Below are 24,318 nucleotides of genomic sequence, written 5' to 3'. Positions count from 1 at the left end.
CTAAGTGATTTTGTTCATCACTAATCAATCAACAAACCGTTTTCTTCTCAGCACAAGTTACGTGAGAACAACTAGACTGTAGGATGTATAGTATCAAACTCTGCATATAATTAAAAGCAGTTTCTACATTGTTTGAAATAAAATACATAGAAAAATGTAGGCAAAAATCATATGGCCTATCCAGTCTGCCCATCCATGCCATCTACTCTCCCAATCAATCCCTTAGAGATCCTATGTACTTGCAGTGGTGTAGCCAAGGGTAGGCCCAGGTGGGCCCAGGCCTATCCACTCTGGGCTCAGGCCCACCCAGTAGCAGCATACTTATGATGTGGCTGGAAGGGATCTCCAAGCCCCACCAGCCGAAAACTCCCAACAACTGTCCCTCCTGCATTCCTTGAAAATAGCAGATCTTCGCCTGTAGTGAGCAGTGACTGATACATACTGCTCGCACTGGCCCCACAGCCTTCCCTCTGATGTATTCCCACCTATGCGGAAACAGGAAGTTGCATCAGAGGGAAGGCTGTGGGGCCAACATGAGCTGTGTTTATTAGTTGCTGCTCACTGCCGGTGAAAATCTGCTATTAAAAATTTAAGCGGGGGAGGGGGGATGTTTGAGAGACCATATGGCATCAGGCAAGAGAGGGAGAGACCAAATCACTTGTGGGACAATGCGGAGTTCTTCTGCCCACCCATCGTGGGCCCAGGCCCACCCAAAATTAGGTGTCTGGCTACGCCCCTGTGTACTTGTCCCAAGCTCTCTTGAATTCAGCTACTGTTTTCATCTCCACCACGTCCAATGGGAGACAGTTCCACAAATTCACCACCCTTTCCATGAAGAAGTATTTCCTCAAGTTACTTCTAAGTCTATTCCCTTTCACCTTCATCCTATGCCCCCTCGTACCAGAACTTCCTTTCAAATGAAAGAGACTCGCCTCCTGTGCATTTATCTCTATCATAATTCCCCTCTCCTGCCTTTCTTCCAAAGAATACATATTGAGATCTTTATGTCTGTCCCCGTGTTCTTTATGATGAAGACCACCGACCATTTTAGTAGCCGTCTTCTGGACTGACTCCATCCTGCTTATATCTTTTTGAAGGTGCAGCCTCCAGAATTCTCTAAATGAGGTCTCACCAGAGTCTTATACTGGGGCATCGTCACCTCCTTTTTCCTACTGGCCATTCTTCTCCCTAGGCACCCAATCATCCTTCTAGCTTTTGCCTTCGTCTTTTCTACCTGTTTGGTCACCTTAAGATCATCCAGAGAACTGAAAAACAGCCAAACACAATCCAAGGGGTTGTGTGGAATGAATGCAAAGAAATTAGGAAACTGGGAAATACCCTCAGAAAACAAGTCTTCTGCCAAGGTCTAATCAACAAGACGCTATCCTATATAATAATTCTCACCTCCAACGTTCTGTGCCTGGGACCGTAGCTCCCTAGTCTGGAGGTGGTCTGCTAGGCAGACACGCACTGACGTCATGACAGCTGATTCCACGGCAAGGGGAGGAGTAGCGTGTTTCCCTACTCCTCCCCCATGCCTCGGAATCATCTGTCACCCCCCCGCGCTACGGCCCCCCTCAACCCCCCCTCCGCGAACCTGTCGCCCCCCCGGACCGCCGAAAACAGCCCCCCGCCGCCGTTGTGTACTACCTGTGCTGACGGGGGACCCAAACCCCCGACAGCCGAAGTGTTGTTGTGCCCTTGGCGTTCCTTCCTCATCTTCTTTGGAAGTTCCTCTGCGTGCCTAGGGCCCACTTCCTTGCCTTCAGGAATGGCCTTTTTTTACTAGTTATCTATAAAAGACTTTGTGCCTGTGATCAAGTTTCTTTCATGGGGTAAATATTCCCTACTCCACTCATGCAAAATTGCCCATAATAGAGCACAAATTTTTATACAAAAAAGCCCATAATAGAGCACAAATATTAAAGATAACTGAGTAACAAAAACTGTTAGCTACAGCATGGCATGCATCAACTTAGCTCAATAAATGCTGGCTTGACGACACCACAGTTCAACTGCTGATTTTCAACGGGGCCCGATTCATTTCACCTATAACAGGGCTTCATCAGGAACCACTCAGTTGGATCAAACTGACAGGGGTATCCGTCTCAAGCTGACTAAACTTCTCTTACAACCGACGGGGAAACAAACTTGGATGGCCAACTACTGAAGCTAGTAAACACAACGTCACCCTAGCAATGTTTCCTTGTAAATTTTGTGTGGTGATATATGATGGTCTGATTATATGTTTGCTATATCAAACGTAGGGGTCCTTTTACTAAGCTGCGCTGAAAAATGGCCTGCAGTAGTGTAGACGCGTGTTTTGGGCGCACAAAGAATTATTTTTCAGCGCACCTACATAAAATGCCTTTTTTTGTCGAAAACAGACGTGCGGCAAAATGAAAATTGCCACGTGTCCATTTTGGGTCTGAGACCTTACTGCCAGCCATTGACCTAGCGGTAAAGGATCCAGGTGGTAATGACCTACGCGCGTCAAATGCCACTTGGAGCGCATCCGTTACGTGCGCCCAAAAAATAAAAAATATTTTTCAGACGCGCGCCAAAAATGAAATTACCGCAAGACCCACGTGGCAGTTAGGTGGTAACTTCATTTTGGCGTACGTTGGGTGCACGTACACGCAACGTGGCTTAGTAAAAGGGCCCCTTAATGTATAATTAAACCTTCATAAAAAATAATTATTTTTGAAAAGTCTGTTTTAAATCACCGTAGTTCAAGGGGTCAGTTCTCACTAACCCCCTCACTGATTTATCTGGGTAACGTTATTTGGCTATCAGCCAAATGTCTAGCTAACTGGGCTTTTGGCTTAAAAATTCCCCTAAATTTAGTCGGATTAAGGACAGCTACCTTTGCAATTGGAGCTGTCCAGATAAATTTAGCTGGCTAGTGGTGAATATCCACAGTGATTGGCCAGATCAGAAACTGGTAATTGGCAGGCTAGAAATGATTTTAAATAAATAAATAATGCTTCCAGAGCCACCCCCCCTTGTCCCACCAGCTAAATATGTCTGTCCTGTGAATCTGGTGAATCAAAAGAAAAAAAGCAGATCAAAAAAGACAAAAAATAGAACAGGAGGGTAACAGAAGAAGTGGTTTATTACAAGTTACCCGACGTGGCCACGTTTCGCCCTCAGGCTGCGTCAGGGGTAAAAAGCAAAGTGAACCCCTAAAAGTAGTCATACAACCACCTTACTGCCAGTCAACATAGCATTGTGAAGTTTGCTGAGTAAGCTTGGGAAGCACTTATGTAAGGTGGTTGTATGACTACTTTTAGGGGTTCACTTTGCCTTTTACCCCTATTAGATTTTTTACCCCTGACGCAGCCTGAGGGCGAAACGTGGCCACGTCGGGTAACTTGTAATAAACCACTTCTTCTGTTACCCTCCTGTTCTATTTTTTTTGTCTTTTTTGATCTGCTTTTTTTCTTTTGATTTGCTATTTCTGTGGCAGATCTTTGCCTTTTTTTTGTTTCTGTGAATCTGGTGGACTTATTTATCAGGGCAAAAAGGGGAAACATATCTAATACTGAGCTTTACCCAGCTAAATTCCGAAGTTACTGGCTAAATCTTTTTAAAAAATTGATGCATAAAAATCTAGTGAGAGGAATTAGAAAACAAGAGAGATCAACAGAAAATACTGCTGTGCTTATTGGCTCCCACATGCATTGCCAATGTTACAGGCTTATGACATACCGCAGCGATATCAGTGCATGAAATAAAGACTTGTCATCAGGATATACCCAAATATAGCATGCAGCTCACCTAAGAAATAGTGCTTTTGCATATGTACAATATGGAGGCAAATCCACAACCAGTTGCTTCCATTTAGGTGCTATACAAAATATAAGTCTGTTCTATATGGACACTTGTGAAGTATCCTTATAGAAAACTAGCTGAAACCTACATCAGCATGCTACAACCTAGGCACAAATTTTTACAACAGGTCTATGGTTTGAGTAAATGAGTGCACCTACATGCAACATTTACGTGCATAACTAACAGTGGGGCCCTTTTACTAAGGCGCGTAGGTGCCTACGCGTGTCCAGTGCGAGTCAATTTGGAACTACTGCCTGGCTACTGCGTCTCTCTGGCGATAATTCCATTTTTTTTACATGCGTCAGATACGCGCGGCAGAAAATATTTGTTATTTTCTACCGTGTGGCGCTAATCAGGCAGTAATTGGCAGTGTATGCGTGCTGATGATTACCGCCTGGTTAACACATGAGACCTTACCGCTAAGTCAGTGGGTGGTGGTAAGGTCTCAGGCCCAAAGTGGACATGTTCTAATTTCTATTTTGCGATATGTCCATTTTCGGCAAAAAAAAAAGGCCTTGTTTGTAGGTGTGCTGAAAAATGGACCTGCGTGCATCCAATACATGCATCTACATCAGTGCAGGCCATTTTTCAATGCACCTCAGTAAAAGGACCCCAATATTCTGTAAGTAGCCTGCGTAAATGTCGGCCCCCACCTATAGTCCCATCCATAGGGTTACCATATTTTGTCCTCCAAAAAGGACACATGCCCCGCCCCCACCACACACCCCACCCTGCCCCCTTTCGCACCCTCGCTCCGCTCCGTCACATTTCCCCTCCCCCCTCTCACATACCCTGTCACCCCCCTCCCCTTACTACTGCCCTGGTGGTCTAGTGACCTGTTCGGGGCAGGCCCGGAGCGCTGCCCTGCATGCATCCTTCCTGTTGGTGATCTCAGCACTGATTCAAAATGGCCGCTGAGAGTTGAAGTCTCGCGAGGTCACGTCAACTCTCGGTGGCCATTTTGAATTGGGCTGAGATCAGCAACAGGAAGGATGCATGCAGGGCAGTGCTCCGGGCAGGAAAGAGGGGGCTCTTTCTTGCTCCGAAGGCGGAAGAGGCCACTAGACCACCAGGGCACTAGTAAGTTAAGGGGAAGGGAGGCTAGCAATCTGCCTGTTTGTCCAGAAATCTGGACAAACGGGCAGATTGGCAAAACCCGCCCGGTTGCCCGGACATGCCCTCAAAAAGAGGACATGTCCGGGTAAATCCGGACATATGGTAACCCTACTCCCCTGTAAATGCTTCTCTTATAGTTACACACTGTGGCATTTGAGTATATACTTGCAGAATAGCGATTAGGGGCAATGCTCTTTAGACAGGTACGTGTACACATACCCATGTGGATGGCAGTATTCTCTATATTTACACTTGCGGCCAGCTCGTAAATTTAAGTGACCTGCTATGGAATGAAGGAGTATGAGCCTTTTCCAAGTAGCAAAGGCAGACCTCAATGTTTAATGAAGGATGCAATATCCCCAAAATGTTACCGGTCAATATTCAGCTGGTAGCAATGAGCGTTTTTTGAAACACTGATTGCCACAGGCAGAATTAGGCCCTGATATTCAATGCCAGGTCGTGTCTGACCACCAGCATTGAATATTTGTGGCTGACTGGACTGAGGCTTGGCACCAGGACTTATGCGGGTCTGGGCTGATACCCCCCTCCCCCATGAAGAAGGCCTTTGCTTCCCTCCACCCCCCTTACTATTCCAGTCATTGGTGGCGAACTGGTCTTTGAGGCAGGAGCGATCCTCAACTGCTCCTCTCCAAGCTGGCTCACATTGTCAAAATGACTGTGGGAACCTCTAGTGGCAGTCTCACTGTAGTGCAGTAGTACTGTAAGACTGCCTCTATAGGTTGCAGGAGTGAGTGGGCATTACTCCGGTCCTGGAGACAACTTCACCAACAATGACTGGAAAAATAGGCCCGTGGGGGCCTACTAGGAGTGAACAGAGGGCCTTGTTTGTTGGAGGACGGAAGGAAAGAGGGCCTTGCTTGTTGGGGGAAGGAGGGAGAGAAGAGCACAGGCAGCTTCGGGCCAGTACCCAGAAGTTATGTGGGTGCTGGCTGATATTCGGTACTGGAACTGCATAGCTAACTGGGCAAAAGTTAGGCCTGCTGTTTATGTGGTTCTATATGTCTAGTTAGCTATGTGGATGCCGGCACTGACTATTGCTGGTACCCACATAACTCTCAGCTTCTCCCCAACTTTGCCCCCCAGACAGGGCCAGCTCAAGGGACTGTGGCACCCTGAGCCAGTTTGCATCGGGCTACCCTCCCTCCACGGGTCTGGCATCTCTTCCCCTTCTGCACCCCTCTCCCCACAGGTCCAGCATCACTTCTTCTCCCTCCCCCCTCCTTGCAATTCTGTAAACCTTCTGCAAATTACTGGCAGCAGTCCGAACACAGACTGCTTTTAGCCAGGCCCTGGGTTTTCCCTCTGGCAGTTCCTGCCCACAGGAAACTGCATCAGAGGAATCGGGGCAGCAGAGGGAAGACCTAGGGCCTGGCTGAAAACAGTAACTTGAATAAGGTTTACAGAACTGGGGAGGGGAAGAGAGGCGAAGATGGAGCGATGCTGGGACCTGCAAGTGCGGAGAAGGGAAAGACCAGGCCAGGGGTGGGAGAGAACAAGAGAGAGGTCGGACTCGTGGGGAGGAGGGAGAAGAGAGAAGAAAAGACTTTAAACATTTAGACTAGATGATGTCAGAGGCTAGGGATTTTGGCAACCTTTATTTCCGGCACCCTTAGACAGTGCTTCACCTGGTCCAGGGCTTATGCTAGCCCTTCCCCCAGAACATGGAGTCTCTGCCTATACTGCACATCCGCAGTCTCTGGCAATATTCAGCAGCATTACCCTGTAAAGTGCTGGTGAATATGTGCAGGTAGCCCACAGAGTATGATTTAAGTAGGCAGTATTAACCCCTTAGTGAACAATTTACAGTTTCAAGTGATTATAAATAGGAATAGAAGGGGGAAAACAGATATTTTTAGCCAAGCAAAGCCGGGGCGTGAGATTAAAAAAAAAAAAAGCAAGAGACACATAACGCTGGAGAAGAGGCAGAAAATGTTTTTTTTTACCTTTCACTTTCTTTTCATGGATCAAAGATCCCAGTCAGTCTGTCTCATATAATGTTTTGTATCCAGCTAAGATGTGTATCTATCAGCTCTGAAAAAGATTTGCAAAACCATTTTTGAGTCCAAAAAAAAAAATGCAACCTTTGACCTTTCTTCTGCAGGTCAAACGTTACAGTCGCTCTCTACACTCTTAGGGATTTTTAACCTGGGTAGCTGAATTGTAGGATACAAGGGACAGATCTCAACCTTTACTGCGCAGATCTTGTGTTTAATCAGATTTCAATCGTTAAATTAAATGAAATATCAAATAATAGTACAAGACAACTTTCTGCCACTGTTACATTATTGTTGGGAAAACCGACTAAATAAAAAGAAAGAGAACTCAATTCTGCACACTCTGGGTCAGCTAGGCTTACCTCCACTGGATACGAATATCTGACTTTCGCTGGTAGTATAAGGGGTCTGTTTATTACCGTGCAATAAATGCAAAAATTAATGCACATTAAGGAGGTAATTCTCTAACTTAACACCACAAGGGGGCACAATGAGAGCCAGTTCCAGTGGCGTTCCGAGGGGCGCTGACACCCGGGGCGGATCGCCGATGCGCCCCGCCCCCCGGGTGCAGCGCCCCCCCGTGCAGCGCGAGGGACACCCCCCACCCCGGCGAAAGAACCCCCCCCCGGGTGCACGCCGCCGGGGGGGGGTGCCGCGCGCTGGTCAGCGTCGTTGATTTCCATGCTCCCTCTGCCCCGGAACAGGTTCCTGTTCCGGGGCAGAGGGCGCATGGAAACCAACGATGCTGACCGGTGCGCGGCACCCCCCCCAAGCAGCATGCACCCGGGGCGGACCGCCCCCACCGCCCCCTTGGTACGCCACTGGCCAGTTCTATAAGATGTTACATAGTTCTATAAGACATTATACAATACTAAACTCGCTTTTCTGCACCAAAAGTTAGGCGTGATCACTTGTGCCAGGTCGATGATTGGTATAAGTGGGCACACCTACATGCGCCATGCAATCCGCACAGGTGATAGTGTTCTTGGCACCATGCCCATGTGTATGCCTCCTTGCGGTTATGTGTCATAGCGCTTATGTTCATAAGGTGCGTGAAATTTCACACACCCATTTATAGAATTACCTCTTAAGTGCAAAGCCTGTGAACTTAGAGGTAAATTCTAGAAAGGCTGCTGTAATTTAGGTGCTGGGATGATACATGCTAAGTGCACATTCGATGTATACAACTGCCACTATAGAATACTAGCATAAGTCTGCATTATTGCACCTGATTTTAAGCGTAAGCACGTACACTAGCTCAATGGCTGTTTCTAACTGTAGGCAGTAGGCGCATACTTGATAGTATTCTATAACCCGCTCATGTAACTGGTTGACCTGCCCATGCCCCTCCCAGGTCCACGCCCCCCTTGAAGTTGCCCTTGAGTACACGACTTATAGAATAATGACTGTGCAACCAGGGACGTAGCCAGACTTCGGTGGGAGGGGGGTCCAGAGCCCGAGGTGAAGGGGCACATTTTAGCCAACCCGGCACCGCCGACCCCCCCCCCCCCCGCCAACTTTAACCCCCCTGCCCGCCCACCATTTTTGACCTCCCTGCTGCCACCACCACCTTTGACCCCCCCCCCCCCCAGTGCCAACCTTTTAGACCCCCTCTTACCGCCACCGCTGCCGGGTACCTTTGCTGGCGGGGGTCCCCAACCGGTCTTCTCCAGTGCGGCCGTGTTCCCGCCAGCCAAAGTCCTCTTCTCCGGTGCGGCCGTTCCCGCCAGCCGAAGTCCTCTTGTCCAGCGTGGCCGCATTGCTGATCTGCAAGGGCAGGCTTCTGTTTCTGTGAGTCTGATGTCTTGCATTTACAGGACGTCAGACTCACAGAAAGAGAAGCCTGCCCTTGCAGATCAGCAACGTGGCCGCGCCGGACAAGAGGACTTCGCTGGCGGGGGTTGGGGAACCCCGCCAGCAAAGGTACCCGACGGCGGCGGGAGGGGGGGTCAGGGCCAAATCTATGGGGGCCCGTGCCAACGTGTGCGCACATAGCTAGGCACCTGTGCCAATTATAGTCTTTACAGTCAATTATTGAATTAAGTGACACGTGCAACTGACCTTATTGTGTAACTTGCACCTGCAAATTTGTGCTCTAATTGTGCTCTAATTGGAAATTTGAGCACCCAAGTTTACAGAATTAGGGGGTTACTGCTGGGGGCATTCCCAGCATGTTTCTATTTACCGCGCAGTCAATTGCTTTTCTCTATGATCAGGGCAGTGTTAGACATGCAGGAGCCCAGGGCAGAAACTGGGAAGGGGCCCCCCAAAGCCTGCCTGCAAGCTATGTCTCCTTCAGCTTGAGGGAGGTTGGGGCCTTCTGTGGCATGGGGGCCCTGGGCAATCGCTCAGCATCAGTAGCGTACCAAGGGCGGGGCAGTGGGGGCGGTCTGCTCCGGGTGCAGGCAGCAAGGGGGTGCAAGGAGCAAGAACATGATTTGCCAGTCCCCTGCCCCCTCTGATGTTAGTTCCTGTTCCGGGGGCAGGGGACCGGCAGACTCGACAGCAGCACCTCTGCTCTGCACAACCCCTTGATAGGAGGAAAGGTGGTGGGGTGATGTGCTTCGGGGGTGGGGGGGAGTGACATGCCGGGAAGGGGTGATGCGCTAGGGTGAGGTGCAGCGGTAACCTGCCTCACGTTAGGGTTGGCAAACAGGACAGTGGCATGTGTATTGGAACCTCCTATTTAGTGACTGGTAAAGTACCATGTGCTGACTGCAATACACAGCTCATGTCCATTTCCTGACCCTCTACATGCTTTGCAGTTATCATGTGAATTAGTGTACGCTGTCATGCCAGCACAGTAAGAGTTAATACTCGTGTGTTAACTGCGTGCTAATTCATATGTAAACTGTTTACTGCACTCTAGTAAACGGGACCCTTAGTTGCAACTTAAATAATTGTTCACTCCCCTTCATTAATGGAATGACTGTTCAATTAAAGCAGCTGTTATTCACATTATACCTAAAGAAATATGCAGTTAATAACTTATTTCCACACATTCCCTAGGCCAAATCACTGAAGCACGGAGTGCTTGCAAATGTGGTAGCATGATCTAAATTGGCACAGAGTGCACCCTGTTTCTTTTGCAAAATTTTGCATGTCTGCCATTTACTGTGTCAGATACTGTGGAAATTTCTGCAAACTCCCTGCAAAAATAGGCTCTGTAATAAGTGCCATAATTATGCAAATAAACTCTATGTTTGTATGGATAAAGATCACCTATAACATGCACAAATTTCAAGACAGTATTGTAAGAAACTTGAGTTCAGCAAAGGAAGGTATGGTTAAGGTTTTCTGTGATAATGGCCATGTTAGCATGCAAACTTTCCCATAGACTATTTACCTCCTGACTCATTTGCATACAATTCACTTTTGCGCTGTTATCACACACTTGATCACATCTCTTAGGACGTGGGCCTTATAATGGGCTAAACCACGCACAGTGTTACTGTGTGAGAATTAGTTACAAGTTTAATACTTGATTTCTATGACTGTTTCCAAAAAGGGAACGGGGATGGAGATTTGATATACTAATTTTCTGTGGTTACAATAAAAGTGGTTTACATATTATGTGCAGGTTCTTATTTTGTACCTGGGGCAATGACTTGCCCAGAGTCGCAAAGAGCTGCAGTACAAATTGAACCCCATTCCCCTAGTTCTGAGGCCACTGCACTAACCACTAGGCTACTCCCCCACTCCAAAAAGCTAAAGGGATGAAAAGTATCGGATAAACCATGGTACAGTGAAGTGTCCCAAATTATACTGCACATATTCAACAGACTGCTAAAACCTGTCATTTCTTTCTCTATAATATCACCAAAATTTGCCCTTTCTTTTCTGAGCACGCTACTAGAACCCTCATCCACACTCTTATCACCTCTCACTTAGACAATTCAACTTTCTTCTCACAGGTCTCCCACTTAGCCATCTCTCTCCTTTTCAATCAGCTGCACGACTAATATTCCACCAGTGTCGTTATGCTCATATTAGCCCTCTCCTCAAGTCACTTCACTGGCTTCCTATCCATTTCCGCATACAGTTCAAACTCCTCTTATTGACCTATAAGTGCATTCACTCTGCAGCTCCTCAGTACCTTTCCTCTCTCATCTCTCCCTACATTCCCCCCCGGGAACTCCGTTCACTGGGTAAATCTCTTTTATCTGCACCCTTCTCCTCCACTGCTAACTCCAGACTCCGTTCCTTTTATCTTGCTGCAACATATGCCTGGAATAGACTTCCTGAGCCGGTACGTCTCTTCAATAGTCCCTTTCCCCATATGTCCTATCTGTCTGTCCTACCCTTATCCCTTGTTTGTCCTGTCTGTCTGTCCTGATTTAGATTGTAAGCTCTTTTGAGCAGGGACTGTCTTTTCTTCATGTTCAGTTGTGAAGCGCTACGTACGACTGGTAGTGCTATAGAAATGATTTATAGTAGTAGTAGTACGTCAAGCTCCATCTCTGGCCGTCTTCAAATCTAAGCTAAAAGCCCACCTTTCTGATGCTGCTTTTAACTCCTAACCCTTATTCACTTGTTCAGAACCCTTATTTTATCATCCTCACTTTAATATTCCCTTATCTTTTGTTTGTCCTGTTTGTCTGTCCTAATTGGATTGTAAGGTCTGTCGAGCAGGGACTGTCTCTTCATGGTCAAGTGTACAGCGCTGCGTACGTCTAAAAGCACTTTAGAAATGATAAGTAGTAGTAGACTCGTCATAAGAATAGGATGTTTAAAGAAGAGTGGGTGGGACACCATATAAAAAGCCAAGGGGGGCAATTCTTAGAAGTAGGTGGAGCAGTTTAGGTTCTCTGGTTCTGTATGGTGAAAGTCTATTTTATAACTCTTCCTCTCTATGACTCCTAATGTGTCTACAACACATGAACCTTAATCGACCACAACAATTCTTTGTATCTGTCTCTCTACCGGAGATGGTGAACGCCTCTATGGTACTATGTAAGCCACATTGAGCCTACAAATAGGTGGGAAAATGTGGGATACAAATGTAACAAATAAATAAAAAATAAATAATGGCATCTAATGTGCAGATTCCATGATAGAATATTAGCATAACCTGGCATCGCCGTGTCTAAGTCTTGGTGCCTGTAGTGAATATTCAACCATAGACTTGACGGCTCATTTTTGAACGAGAAAAACATCCAAAAAGTGTCACAAACCGGCAGATGGATGTTTTTCTTGCAAAAACGTCCGAATCGGTATTTTTGAAACACACATTTTAAAGATGTTTTGTATATAACAAAAGAGAGGGAACAAAGTACAAACTAAAGTCCAAACAAAAAAAACAGCACCACGGGCCTTTGATACAGAAAGTGAAAGTGCCTTGGTGCTTTGTAGCTTTTACTACATGAGACGTGGGGTAAGGAATAATATATTGTAGAGAAATATATTCGAGTTATTCCCCAAGTTTTCCACGTCATCACTGTGACCCCTGACGCAGGTGCTAGTCACCGAAACACGGCCCGTGTCGGGTCTTTTTGTCAAGGCTCATTCATTAAAGAACTGTGTTCCATTTTTAAAGGCCCGTGGTGCTGTTTTTTTTGTTTGAAAGATGTTTTGTATGTCATTCATCTGAAGAGTGTCCAAATCACAAGGAGGCATGTCGGGGATGTGATGGGGGCAGGATGTGGGTGTTCCCACAACTTGGATGTTTTTCAGTCATAATCAAAAAAAGCAAAAACGTCCAGAGCTAAAAGTTGGAAGTTTTTTTGGTCTAGACCTGTTTTAATGATGACTAGCAGGCTCATTTTTGAAAGAGAAGGGCATCCAAAAAGCGACACAAAAGGCACATGGGCATCCCGGTGAAAGAAGGCCGCCCAAATCCAATAATCGAAACAGGGCCGTAAGGACGGCCTCAGCGTGAGGATGCCCATCTATGGTCGTCCCCACAGGGGGTGTGTTATGGCAGCGTTACGAGATGGGTGCCCCCAGCGTATAACGGCTAGTGAAATGGTTTCGCATGGGTGGGAACATGGGCGTCCTTAGTTAGACCTGAAATAAAAGCGACCAGGCTAAGGGGGAAGTCGTCTTTAGCGATTTTGTGGAGTTGGAGAGTGGCGAGATCGTTGTTGGGAGAGAAAGTTGAGAGTTGTTCAGTGCCCTGTTACCTTTTTTTTTTTTTTTTAATTTATGAGAAGTCTTTGTTGTTACCTTTGTCTGTGTCCCTGGTTTGCTGCTCTATCTGCCCTTCAGTATGCTGGGGCTGGTGACCACTAAGACCAGCTTCTGTGTCTGACTGGTGTCATCACCTGCACAGCAAAAGGGGCGGAAGTGTGTTGGTTAAAATAACCCCGTTTTGTTTTGCAGCATTCACATACATAGCCCCACATGTGAAGACCCAGGAAACAGATGATGAAGAATGGCATTAGCAGATAATCACAGATGGAGAGGAGGAGTAGAGTGCACTTTAGAGACTGATGTGCAAGAGAGCCACACAGGGAGGTGGGGTAGACATAGAACTGTGGAAGGAGTGTAGAGGTCAAAGTGAAATTACCTTTGCGGGTGGGTGACTGTTTTGGTGCCATTGTGCCAATGCGATGCAAAGAATCGAAAATACTGAGAAGGGCGCTTAAATACTATCCTAGGGACGCCCATATAAGAACGTGACGGGCGTCCCTGAGATGGGCTTCCTAATTTCGATTATTGACAAAATTCCTAAGCGTCCCCAGCTGCTCTCTGCGATTTGGGCGTCCTCATTTCCATTATGGGTGGGAAGTATGGACGTCCCCAGCTGCTCTGAGTTTTGGACGCCCTAATTTCGATTATGGGTGAAAATGATAATTGTCCCCAGCTGCTCTTCCGGTTTGGAAATTTGCATTCCCTTTACTGGCGCCTCTTTAAAACGGCTTTCTCTGTGCTTGCACTTTAGAGGTTTTTCTTCAGATCATGGGGTGGTATTTTTAAGCGTTTTACCTTCAGTTATAGTAAACCTTGTTTTTGCCACTGTATGTTTTGTAGACCTGTTTGTTTTTTTTTTGTCTAATTTGTTTTTTTTTTTGGGGGGGGGGGGGGGGGGGGATACCTTTTGGCCAATTCTTAAAAGATAACTGGTGTGTGGACTGTGTACCTTTCCTTTCAAAAAGTTTCTGGCTGGGTGTTAGCTGGCAGCTTAGCGTATACTCTGCATTTTCTGCATCTGACCAACTATTTTTCAGCATGGGAAGCGTGCCCATGGGCGGAAAGTAGATGTGCCTTCACTAATTGGGCAGTGTGGGCACATCAAGCTCATTTTCAAAGCACTTAGTCTCCCAAAGTTCCATAGAAACCTATGGAACTTAGCCTCCCAAAGTGCTTTGAAAATATGCCTATCACATACTACCTAATTAATGCGGGAATAGCCAGGAGCCCTTACCACCTCCTAAATAGGTGGCATAAGGGATCCCCATGGTAATGGCCCCACGCTAATGGGGAAATTAGTGTATGGCCATTACAAAAAAAAAAAAAATAATGAAAGAAGCCATTTTACTGGTGTGCTAAAAGACTCCTTAATTTGGTCCTATCCAGAAAGTGCTGGCAACTTACTGCTCTGTCCAGATACTCTATGGCAGCCACCATCCAGATATTGCCACTCAGTGCCCGGATTTGTCTGCCTGTGGGGGCTGGCCTATATTTAAAAAAAATGCTAACCAATGTGGGCTCAATATCAGGAGAGGGGGTGATGTTTTAGGGAATTTTCTCTGCCCACCTGTGGAGGCTACTTCACCCTGGCAATCACAAAAAAAAAAAAACCCCCAAAAAAAACCTGGATAAGCATTTAAAACCTCCTTCCTATAGAGTACATTGATCCAAATCTTGTTTGATACAAAGAATAGGTTAAGTAAAACAGAATAGCCATACTGGGTCAGACCAGTAGTCCATCTAGCCCAGTATCCTATTTCCAACAGTGACCAATCCAGGTCAAAAGTACCTGGCAGAATCCCAAATAGTAGCAACATTCCATGCTACTAATCCCAGGGCAAGCAGTGGCTTCCCCATGTCTGTCTCAATAGCAGACTATGGACTTTTCCTCCAGGAACTTGGCCAAACCTTTTTTTTTTAAATCCCAGATATGCTAGCCACTGGAGCCACATCCTCCAGCAAAGAGTTTCAAAGCTTAACTATTTGTTGAGTGAAAAAAACATTTCCTCCTATTTGTTTTAAGTGTTTCCATGTACAGTGGGGGAAATAAGTATTTGATCCCTTGCTGATTTTGTAAGTTTGCCCACTGACAAAGACATGAGCAGCCCATAATTGAAGGGTAGGTTATTGGTAACAGTGAGAGATAGCACATCACAAATTAAATCCGGAAAATCACATTGTGGAAAGTATATGAATTTATTTGCATTCTGCAGAGGGAAATAAGTATTTAATCCCTCTGGCAAACAAGACCTAATACTTGGTGGCAAAACCCTTGTTGGCAAGCACAGCGGTCAGACGTCTTCTGTAGTTGATGATGAGGTTTGCACACATGTCAGGAGGAATTTTGGTCCACTCCTCTTTGCAGATCATCTCTAAATCATTAAGAGTTCTGGGCTGTCGCTTGGCAACTCGCATCTTCAGCTCCCTCCATAAGTTTTCAATGGGATTAAGGTCTGGTGACTGGCTAGGCCACTCCATGACCCTAATGTGCTTCTTCCTGAGCCACTCCTTTGTTGCCTTGGCTGTATGTTTTGGGTCATTGTCGTGCTGGAAGACCCAGCCACGACCCATTTTTAAGGCCCTGGCGGAGGGAAGGAGGTTGTCACTCAGAATTGTACGGTACATGGCCCCATCCATTCTCCCATTGATGCGGTGAAGTAGTCCTGTGCCCTTAGCAGAGAAACACCCCCAAAACATAACATTTCCACCTCCATGCTTGACAGTGGGGACGGTGTTCTTTGGGTCATAGGCAGCATTTCTCTTCCTCCAAACACGGCGAGTTGAGTTCATGCCAAAGAGCTCAATTTTTGTCTCATCTGACCACAGCACCTTCTCCCAATCACTCTCGGCATCATCCAGGTGTTCACTGGCAAACTTCAGACGGGCCGTCACATGTGCCTTCCGGAGCAGGGGGACCTTGCGGGCACTGCAGGATTGCAATCCGTTATGTCGTAATGTGTTACCAATGGTTTTCGTGGTGACAGTGGTCCCAGCTGCCTTGAGATCATTGACAAGTTCCCCCCTTGTAGTTGTAGGCTGATTTCTAACCTTCCTCATGATCAAGGATACCCCACGAGGTGAGATTTTGCGTGGAGCCCCAGATCTTTGTCGATTGACAGTCATTTTGTACTTCTTCCATTTTCTTACTATGGCACCAACAGTTGTCTCCTTCTCGCCCAGCGTCTTACTGATGGTTTTGTAGCCCATTCCAGCCTTGTGCAGGTGTATGATCTTGTCCCTGACATCCTTAGACAGCTCCTTGCTCTTGGCCATTTTGTAGAGGTTAGAGTCTGACTGATTCACTGAGTCTGTGGACAGGTGTCTTTCATACAGGTGACCATTGCCGACAGCTGTCTGTCATGCAGGTAACGAGTTGATTTGGAGCATCTACCTGGTCTGTAGGGGCCAGATCTCTTACTGGTTGGTGGGGGATCAAATACTTATTTCCCTCTGCAGAATGCAAATAAATTCATATACTTTCCACAATGTGATTTTCCGGATTTAATTTGTGATGTGCTATCTCTCACTGTTACCAATAACCTACCCTTCAATTATGGGCTGCTCATGTCTTTGTCAGTGGGCAAACTTACAAAATCAGCAAGGGATCAAATACTTATTTCCCCCACTGTAACTTCATTGAGTGTCCCCTAGTCTTTGCACTTTTTGAAAGCGTAAAAAATCGATTCACTTCTGCTCGTTCTACACCACTCAGGATTTTATAGACCTCGATCATATCTCCCCTCAGCCGTCTGTTTTCCAAGCTGAAGAGACCTAACCGCTTTACCCTTTCCTCATGGCCCAAGAAAGTTTTCTCCATTCTGAAGTGCTATCTTTGGAGAGTGAAAGAACTTGTGGAATTCATACTTTCCGCTGGCTATCTTTCAGGGTTACGTTTATATTAATAAAGCAGCCAAGTGTTTGAAGTAACCTGCTTAATAGCAGGAGATGATAATGCTGCAATAAATGCCATTAAAGCATGTGCTATGCTGTCAAATAGGAAGCTCAAACGATGAGACTTAATTGTAATGTGAATACTTTATTATATTGTACACATTGCCCTCTTAATTTTAAACGCATAAGCAGATTCTCATTGCAAGATGACAGGGGAAGTGGGGGGAGTTTGCTTTTGGGTAGTGTAGGCAGTGGCGTTCCTAGGGGGGCTGACACCCGGGGCAGATCGCCGATGCGCCCCGCCCCCCGGGTGCAGCACCCCCCCGGATGCAGCGCGACTCCCCCCGGCTAAAGGACACCCCCCCCCCGGGTGCACACTGCTGGGGGGGGGGGGGGTTGCCGTGCGTGCCTGTCCTTCGTTCGTTCCATGATCCCTCTGCCCCGGAACAACCTGAGGGAGCATGGAACGAACGAAGGACAGGCGCGCGCGGCACCCCCCCCAGCGGCGTGCACCCGGGGCGGACCGCCCCCACCTTGGTACGCCACTGAGTGTAGGTTAGTTTAGGTTGAGTACAGTTGTGCCCGTGTACATATGTTTAGTTGATTTTTATTATTTTTTTTAGAACTAATGTTCATTAGCGTTTTTAATGCGCCTATAAATTTAAGGTGCAGTAAACATTAATGCGCCAATAGATTCCTATAGGCGCTTCAGTGTTTGACACGCGTTAGCGTTTAACGCGTGTTTAAAATGCTAATGTGCCTGTAGCGCGCCTTTGTAAACTCAGGCATTAGTGTTTGTGTGAGTCTGGACGTCTGCTCTTTGCTGTCTACGACTGGACTTCCTTTCTGCCTTTTAACAATGTTTCTACTTTATTGTACACCGCCTTGATTTGCCTGCAAGGAGAGTGGTATATTAAGTCTTTAATGAACGATAAAACGATTTGAAAACAAATTGGAAAAAAATGAAACCAGGTTTTGTTTCTCTTTCATTTTATTTTAGAATTGAAATAGGAATGTACATTCTCAGCGGCGTACCAAGGGCGGGGCAGTGGGGGCGGTCCGCCCCGGGTGCACGCTGCTGGGGGGGGGGGATGCAGAGAGCAGCCGTGCGCCTGTTGGCTCCGCTGGTTCCCTACTCCCTCTGCCCCGGAACAGGTTACTTCCTGTACCGGGGCAGAGGGAGCAGGGAGCCAGCGGAGCCGAGAGCCGCGCGGCTGCTCCCAGCAGCTAAAAATGCACCCGGGGGGGGGGGGGGGGGGGGAGTGTCATGCTGCACCCGGGGGTGGGGTGCGCATCGGCAATCTGCTCCGGGTGGCAGCCCACCTGGGATCATCACTGCACATTCTTACTATTATCTATCATAGCATGCCCTCTAACAGAGAGAAGGCTGGGCGGCCAAAATGGTGTTAATATTCTTATTAATTGGTTACTTGACTAGAGTTGGTCATAGTGATTTATTTATCTATCAATTTTTATTCTGCCTTTATCCAGGGTGGATTTAACTGTATTCTACACACGTTTCCATCAGCACTGGAAAGTTCATATATATAATATTCAAATTTGTTTGATGTACAAATGCTGGACTAAGTAACACCATATTATAAGATTAAACTGCCTCCCAGCGTCATATCGGTCAGTAACATCCTAGTCCAGATTAATGGCTCCTATTCAGATCACCCAGTCACTTGCTATTTTGGGAATAATATTAACCTCCCCCCCTGAAATCTACAAACAGCACATCACATTGTTATACTGAAATTTCTCTCATTGGCCTTGATGACCAGATGTTGAGGATAAATAAAGAAAACCACAGAGGGCCTGAAATTCAAAATGATTTAACCAGGTAGGAGAGGATCCCTGCCTGTTTAAATCATGGTCAGATGGCTGTCCGCTGATGTGCTGCTGAATGTTAGCTCTGTCCGCCTCGGCACAATCTAGGCAGACCTGGGACAGTCTTTGTTGGCGTTGGCATGGACCTGGAAGTTTATCTGGGCACCAGTATATTCAATGCTAGTGCCTACATAGCTTACTGGGCAAGTAGAATCATTTATATCAGGTTTGTCCAACCTCGGTCCTCCAGGGTCACAATCCAGTTATTTTTTCAGGATTTCCCCAATGAATATGCTTGAGGTCTACTTGCACACATTGCCTCCATTGTATGCAAATAGATCTCGTGCATATTCATGGGGGAAATGCTGAAAACCCAACCTGGCGAGCGCCAAGGTTGGACACCCCCAACCTGGCAAGGGTCAAGATTGGACACCCCTGATTTATATAGTAGTCATTATTATGGATTATTGCAATTCCATCTATGCCGGATGTAAAGCCCAAATCATTAACAGACTCCAGACAGCCCAAAACACTGCAGCCAGACTCATATTTGGAAAAGCGACATATGAAAGCACCAGATCCCTTAACCTGATATACATGTCTGACCTTATAGACTTACCAACAAGAAACACAATAAGCTCATCACGCACTTTCTTAAACCTCCATTACCCCAACTGCAAGGGTGTAAGATACAAATCATTATATGCGTCCGGCTTCTCATACATCTGAACGCAGCGTTGGAATGCACTACCGACTGCCTTAAAATCAACATATGATCTGACAGCCTTCCGGAAGTCGCTGAAAACTAACTTATTCAACGAGACTTATACAATGAATCCTTCATAAAAGATACACCATCAAAGCTGTATTAGTACTAATCAACATTGAACTCCTTAACCTGACTACTTTAATTTCACTATTATCATTTAATGATACTCTTGATCCTAAACTTTACGTGCCTAATATGTATTAATTATCTCTTTACTTCCAATTTTGTTGGTAACTTATACAAATGCAACAAATAAATAAATAAATAACTTTGCTGTGTTATCTATGCAGTTATTACACTGAATATCGGTCGTATCTGTGCAATTGCTGAGTCGCTGATGACCTGGATATTCAGTGTCGCTGAAGCAAACTGCCTGGCACTGAATATCCAGTTTAATCTAGCCAGCGGCGCTCAGCATTTTCGGCACCCCCAGCTGACTTTGATCCGAAAACGTCTATTGTTGTAAATGATCCAGAGTGCCTGCGTTCATGGCGGTCTCCAGTCCTCAACAATCGCAAACGGGTCTGGTTTTCAGGATACCCTTCATGGATATGCTGTATGCAAATTTATCTTGTGCATATTCACGAAGGGTACCCTGGAGAGGAAGAGTAAGCCCAATGGTTAAAGGGGTAGGCTGAAAACCAGGGAAACCCTGTTCAACTCCCACTGAGGCAGCTTGTGATCTTGGGCCAGTGGCGTAGGAAGGGGGGGGGGGGGCGGTGCGCCCCAGGTGCATGCCGCTGGGGGGGGTGTTGGCTCTGCTGGTTCACTGCTCTATCTGCCCCAGAACAGCTTACTTCCTGTTCCGGGGCAGAGAGAGCAGGGAACCAGCGGAGCTGACGCAGCTCCCAGCGACATGCACTCGGGGTGGAGCGGCCCTCCTGCCCACCCCCATTGGTAAGAATGCGCTCCGGGGGGGGGCACGCATGCCGAGGAGGATGCATGCGCACGGTGAGGGGGGGTGCGCCATGCTGCACCCGAGGGGGGGGGGGTGCAGCGGTGAACCGCCCTGGGTGTCAGCTGCCCTCGCTACGGCACTGTCTTGGGCAAGTGGAGTGGAGGAGTGGCCTAGTGGTTAGGGTGGTGGACTTTGGTCTTGGGGAACTGAGGAACTGAGTTCGATTCCCGCTTCAGGCACAGGCAGCTCCTTGTGACTATGGGCAAGTCACTTAACCCTCCATTGCCCCAGGTACAAATAAGTACCTGTATATATATAAGCCGCATTGAGCCTGCCATGAGTGGGAAAGTGCGGGGTACAAATGTAACAAAAAAAAAGTCACTTAAGCCTCCGTTGTCTCAAGTACAAACTTAGCCCCCCTGTTTACTAAGCTGTGTGGCATTTCTGACACAGCTTGTTCAAAGTAAATAGGCCATGCCACAATTAGCGCACTGGCAGCCGCTAGCGCAGCTTTGTAAAAAAAAAAAAGGGGGTTAGATTGTCAGCTCTCCTAGGCCAGGGAAATACCTACTGTACTTGAATGTAACTTACCTTGAGCTACAACTGAAAACAGGCATGAACTAAATGCAAAACCCCTTCCCTTCATCCTCTAAAAAGCCTGACCTGTCTGTGATCTTCAAGGACCATCAGTGACTACCACTGGCCTAAAGGGAGAAGCCAGGTTAAGACTGTCAAGCCTGTCCACAGTGTCAGAAAATAAAGACACATAATAATGCCTCTTAATATTATTATTTATCACCTACAACTTGCTTCTTGAACCATTTTCCTACATATTCAAGCGTTAACAGATCCACATCAGTTTGATCATATTCAGTTCTTTAGTGTGTCTTAAAAATTTTTAGTTGCACTAAATTGATGTAACGTACATTAACCTATCAATTAATTCATGTTCCATTGATTAGCACATGCTAAAAGAAATATCTATTGCGCCTTAAAAATGTACTAAAATGAAGAATGTCAGCTCTTCTGATCTGGAGCTGCAATAATGAACCCTAAACCTTCAGAGGAAATTTACCATCCAAGAAGCCTAGTGTATGAATCTGAAACCCTATTTACTACGTTTTGCAAATCACAGATATGAATATGAAAAACATGCATTTTGAGATTCCAAAGGAACCCTCCTTATTTGCTACCTGTGGACGTATCTGAAGCTACAGCCGGGGGGGCCTGGCTTCAGGCACGAGCCAGGTGAGACACTTGCCGAGGAGGGTGTCACAGCTCAAGGGTGCCAGAAACCTCTTATCGGCTCAGCCTTCACAAAATTGAGTGTGTGTTCCTGTGCTTTTGCAAAAGCTGGCTCAGGGTACCACAACCCCTTGAGCTGGCTCTGGCTACAGAAATGTTCACGTTAGCAGGTAATAAATCTCAGGAACTTTAAACTATGGATAATACCGGTGTTTACTCAGAATCTGAGAATCTTGGATTCCTGCCTGTCCATTGAGCTGTACGTTTCCTACTCTTTACAGGGCCCCATTTGTAAAAGAAACAAAGGCGCAAGCCAATTAATCTGAATTAACAATGCAACATCATAAAATGTGCTTCAATGTAAACAGAAACATTAAGGGAGACATTCTATAAGTGAATGCTAACATTTACACATTAGAATAATGGCATTAAACGTGCCTATGTGTGCACATAGATATGCAAATGCCAAAATTCCACCTCAGTGCTATTCAGTAAATTAGGAATAGGCAGACAAAATAAAAATGTTTATTTTGCCTTGTATCCCATGTTGTTTCAGGAGCAATGTTTTTGAGAGTGCATGCTTTTTGCAAAATAGAGTGCACTCTTATGTGATTGTGCAAATAGTGCACGCTCTTTTCTAATAGTGCATGCATGTGTGAACTATTGCACTCGCACAAGGGTGCGCTGTCCTTGTAAATAGTGCATGCTCTTTCCCAATGTTGTGTGCATGTGTGAACCACCGTGCATGAGGAAATATTGTATTCATACGCACAAGAGAGCACCATCTTTGCACTCAGTGCACCTCTTTTACTAAGCTGCCGTATAAAGAGGCCTTTGTACACCGTTGCACGGGTTTTTCCCCACATACTAAGGCCATTTGTACCACATCCGGTGAAAATGGCCTTTTTCCATTTTATGGCCATGCACTAATGTACTCCATACAATGTGGGAAAATCTACCTGGTTTACGATCCCTATATATAATGTTAGAATATTAATAGACATCTTTTTTTGTTTGTTTTTTGGGGACCTCAGTGTGGGTACTAAGCAAAACAGTTTCTTTTAATGTTGCTTACGTGACCCCAGCTCGTCACTGGTCCGCTTGAATTTCCATAATTTAGAATTCTTTATAACAATTCCAGGAATAACATGTATAGAATGTTTGTACGTTTGGGAAGCTTGCCAGGTGGCCTTGGCCTGGATTGGCCGCTGTCGTGGACAGGATGCTGGGCTCGATGGACCTTTGGTCTTTTCCCAGTGTGGCATTACTTATGTACTTATGTAAGCTCCTTTGAGCAGGGACTGTCCTTCTATGTTAAATTGTACAGCGCTGTGTAACCCTAGTAGCGCTTTAGAAATGTCAAGTAGTAGTAGTAGTAAGTGCAAGAATGCCCATTCTCCATCCCCCAGACATGCCCCCTCCAAGAAAAGATTTTTTAAAAATGTTTTTTTTTAGTAGACAGTTCACCATTTAAAGTTGCGTTGTGCAAGGTAGTACTTAATGTAGCATAGTAAAAGAGACCTACTATTGGCAATTTTCTGCTCTTTTTTTTTTGTTTTAACTACACGTGATAGCATGGGATATGTTGCTGCCGTTTCCCATATTATTGCAAATGACAGCCCATCCCTCCATGCATACCTTACAGGCTAGGTTTGGGGAGATCATGGCCAGGACTCACACTTACATGCACAATGCAAATCAGAGTAACATAGTAACATAGTAGATGAAGGCAGAAAAAGACCTGCACGGTCCATCCAGTCTGCCCAACAAGATAACTCATATTTGCTGCTTTTTGTGTATACCCTACTTTGAATTGTACCTGTGCTCTTCAGGGCACAGACCGTATAAGTCTGCCCAGCACTATCCCCACCTCCCAACCACCAGCCCTGCCTCCCGCCACCGACTCTGGCACAGACCGTATAAGTCTGCCCAGCACTATAACGCAAATCATAGTATTCGATAAGGGCCCCTCTTACAAAGCAGTGGTAAGTCCAACGTGGGCTTACTGTTTGCTAAAAAAGTACCGCCAGGCTACCACAGCAGCCCAGCGGTTACTGCTGGGTTAGCGCGGGAGCCCTTACCTGCCAACTCAATGGGTGGGGGTAAGGGTCCCCACCCCGAAATGGCTGTGCGGCAAGTGTTTCACTTGCCGCACAGCCATTTCCTGAAAATCCACTACTACTACTACTACTTATCATTTCTATAGTGCTACTAGACGTTCGCAGCGCTGTACACTTGAACATGAAGAGACAGTCCCTGCTCGACAGAGCTTACAATCTAATCAAGACAGACAAACAGGACAAACAAGAGATAAGGGAATATTAAAGTGAGGATGATAAAATAAAGGTTCTGAACAAGGGTTAGGAGTTAAAAGCAGCATCAAAAAGGTGGGCTTTTAGCTTAGATTTGAAGACGGCCAGAGATGGAGCTTGACGTACCAGTTCAGGAAGTCTATTCCAGGCATATGGTGCAGCAAGATAAAAGGAACGGCGTCTGGAGTTAGCAGTGGAGGAGAAGGGTGCAGATAAGAGAGATTTACCCAGTGAACAGAGTTCCCGGGGAGGAATGTAGGGAGAGATGAGAGTGGA

At 46.3% G+C, this 24,318-nt stretch overlaps 1 protein-coding gene across 3 annotated transcripts in view; it reads right to left on the bottom strand.

Annotated features, from left to right (window-relative positions):
• Nucleotides 1–24,318, bottom strand: part of NFATC2 (nuclear factor of activated T cells 2) — a 216,352-nt gene that overhangs the window by 5,067 nt on the left and 186,967 nt on the right. The window contains exon 10 of one of the 3 annotated variants that reach the window (XM_030213065.1): nucleotides 6,915–7,002. The exons of the other annotated variants lie outside the window; for them this stretch is intronic. Within the exon in view, the coding sequence (XP_030068925.1) occupies nucleotides 6,959–7,002 (44 nt within the window). The 3' untranslated portion in view covers nucleotides 6,915–6,958. The remainder of the gene's footprint in view (nucleotides 1–6,914; nucleotides 7,003–24,318) is intronic. 3 annotated transcript variants of the gene reach the window in all.

The sequence above is a fragment of the Microcaecilia unicolor genome, chromosome 8, assembly GCF_901765095.1.
Source record: "Microcaecilia unicolor chromosome 8, aMicUni1.1, whole genome shotgun sequence".
Taxonomy (NCBI): domain Eukaryota; kingdom Metazoa; phylum Chordata; class Amphibia; order Gymnophiona; family Siphonopidae; genus Microcaecilia; species Microcaecilia unicolor.
Note: the sequence above shows the minus strand (reverse complement) of the source record. Positions and strands in the feature narration are given on the sequence as shown.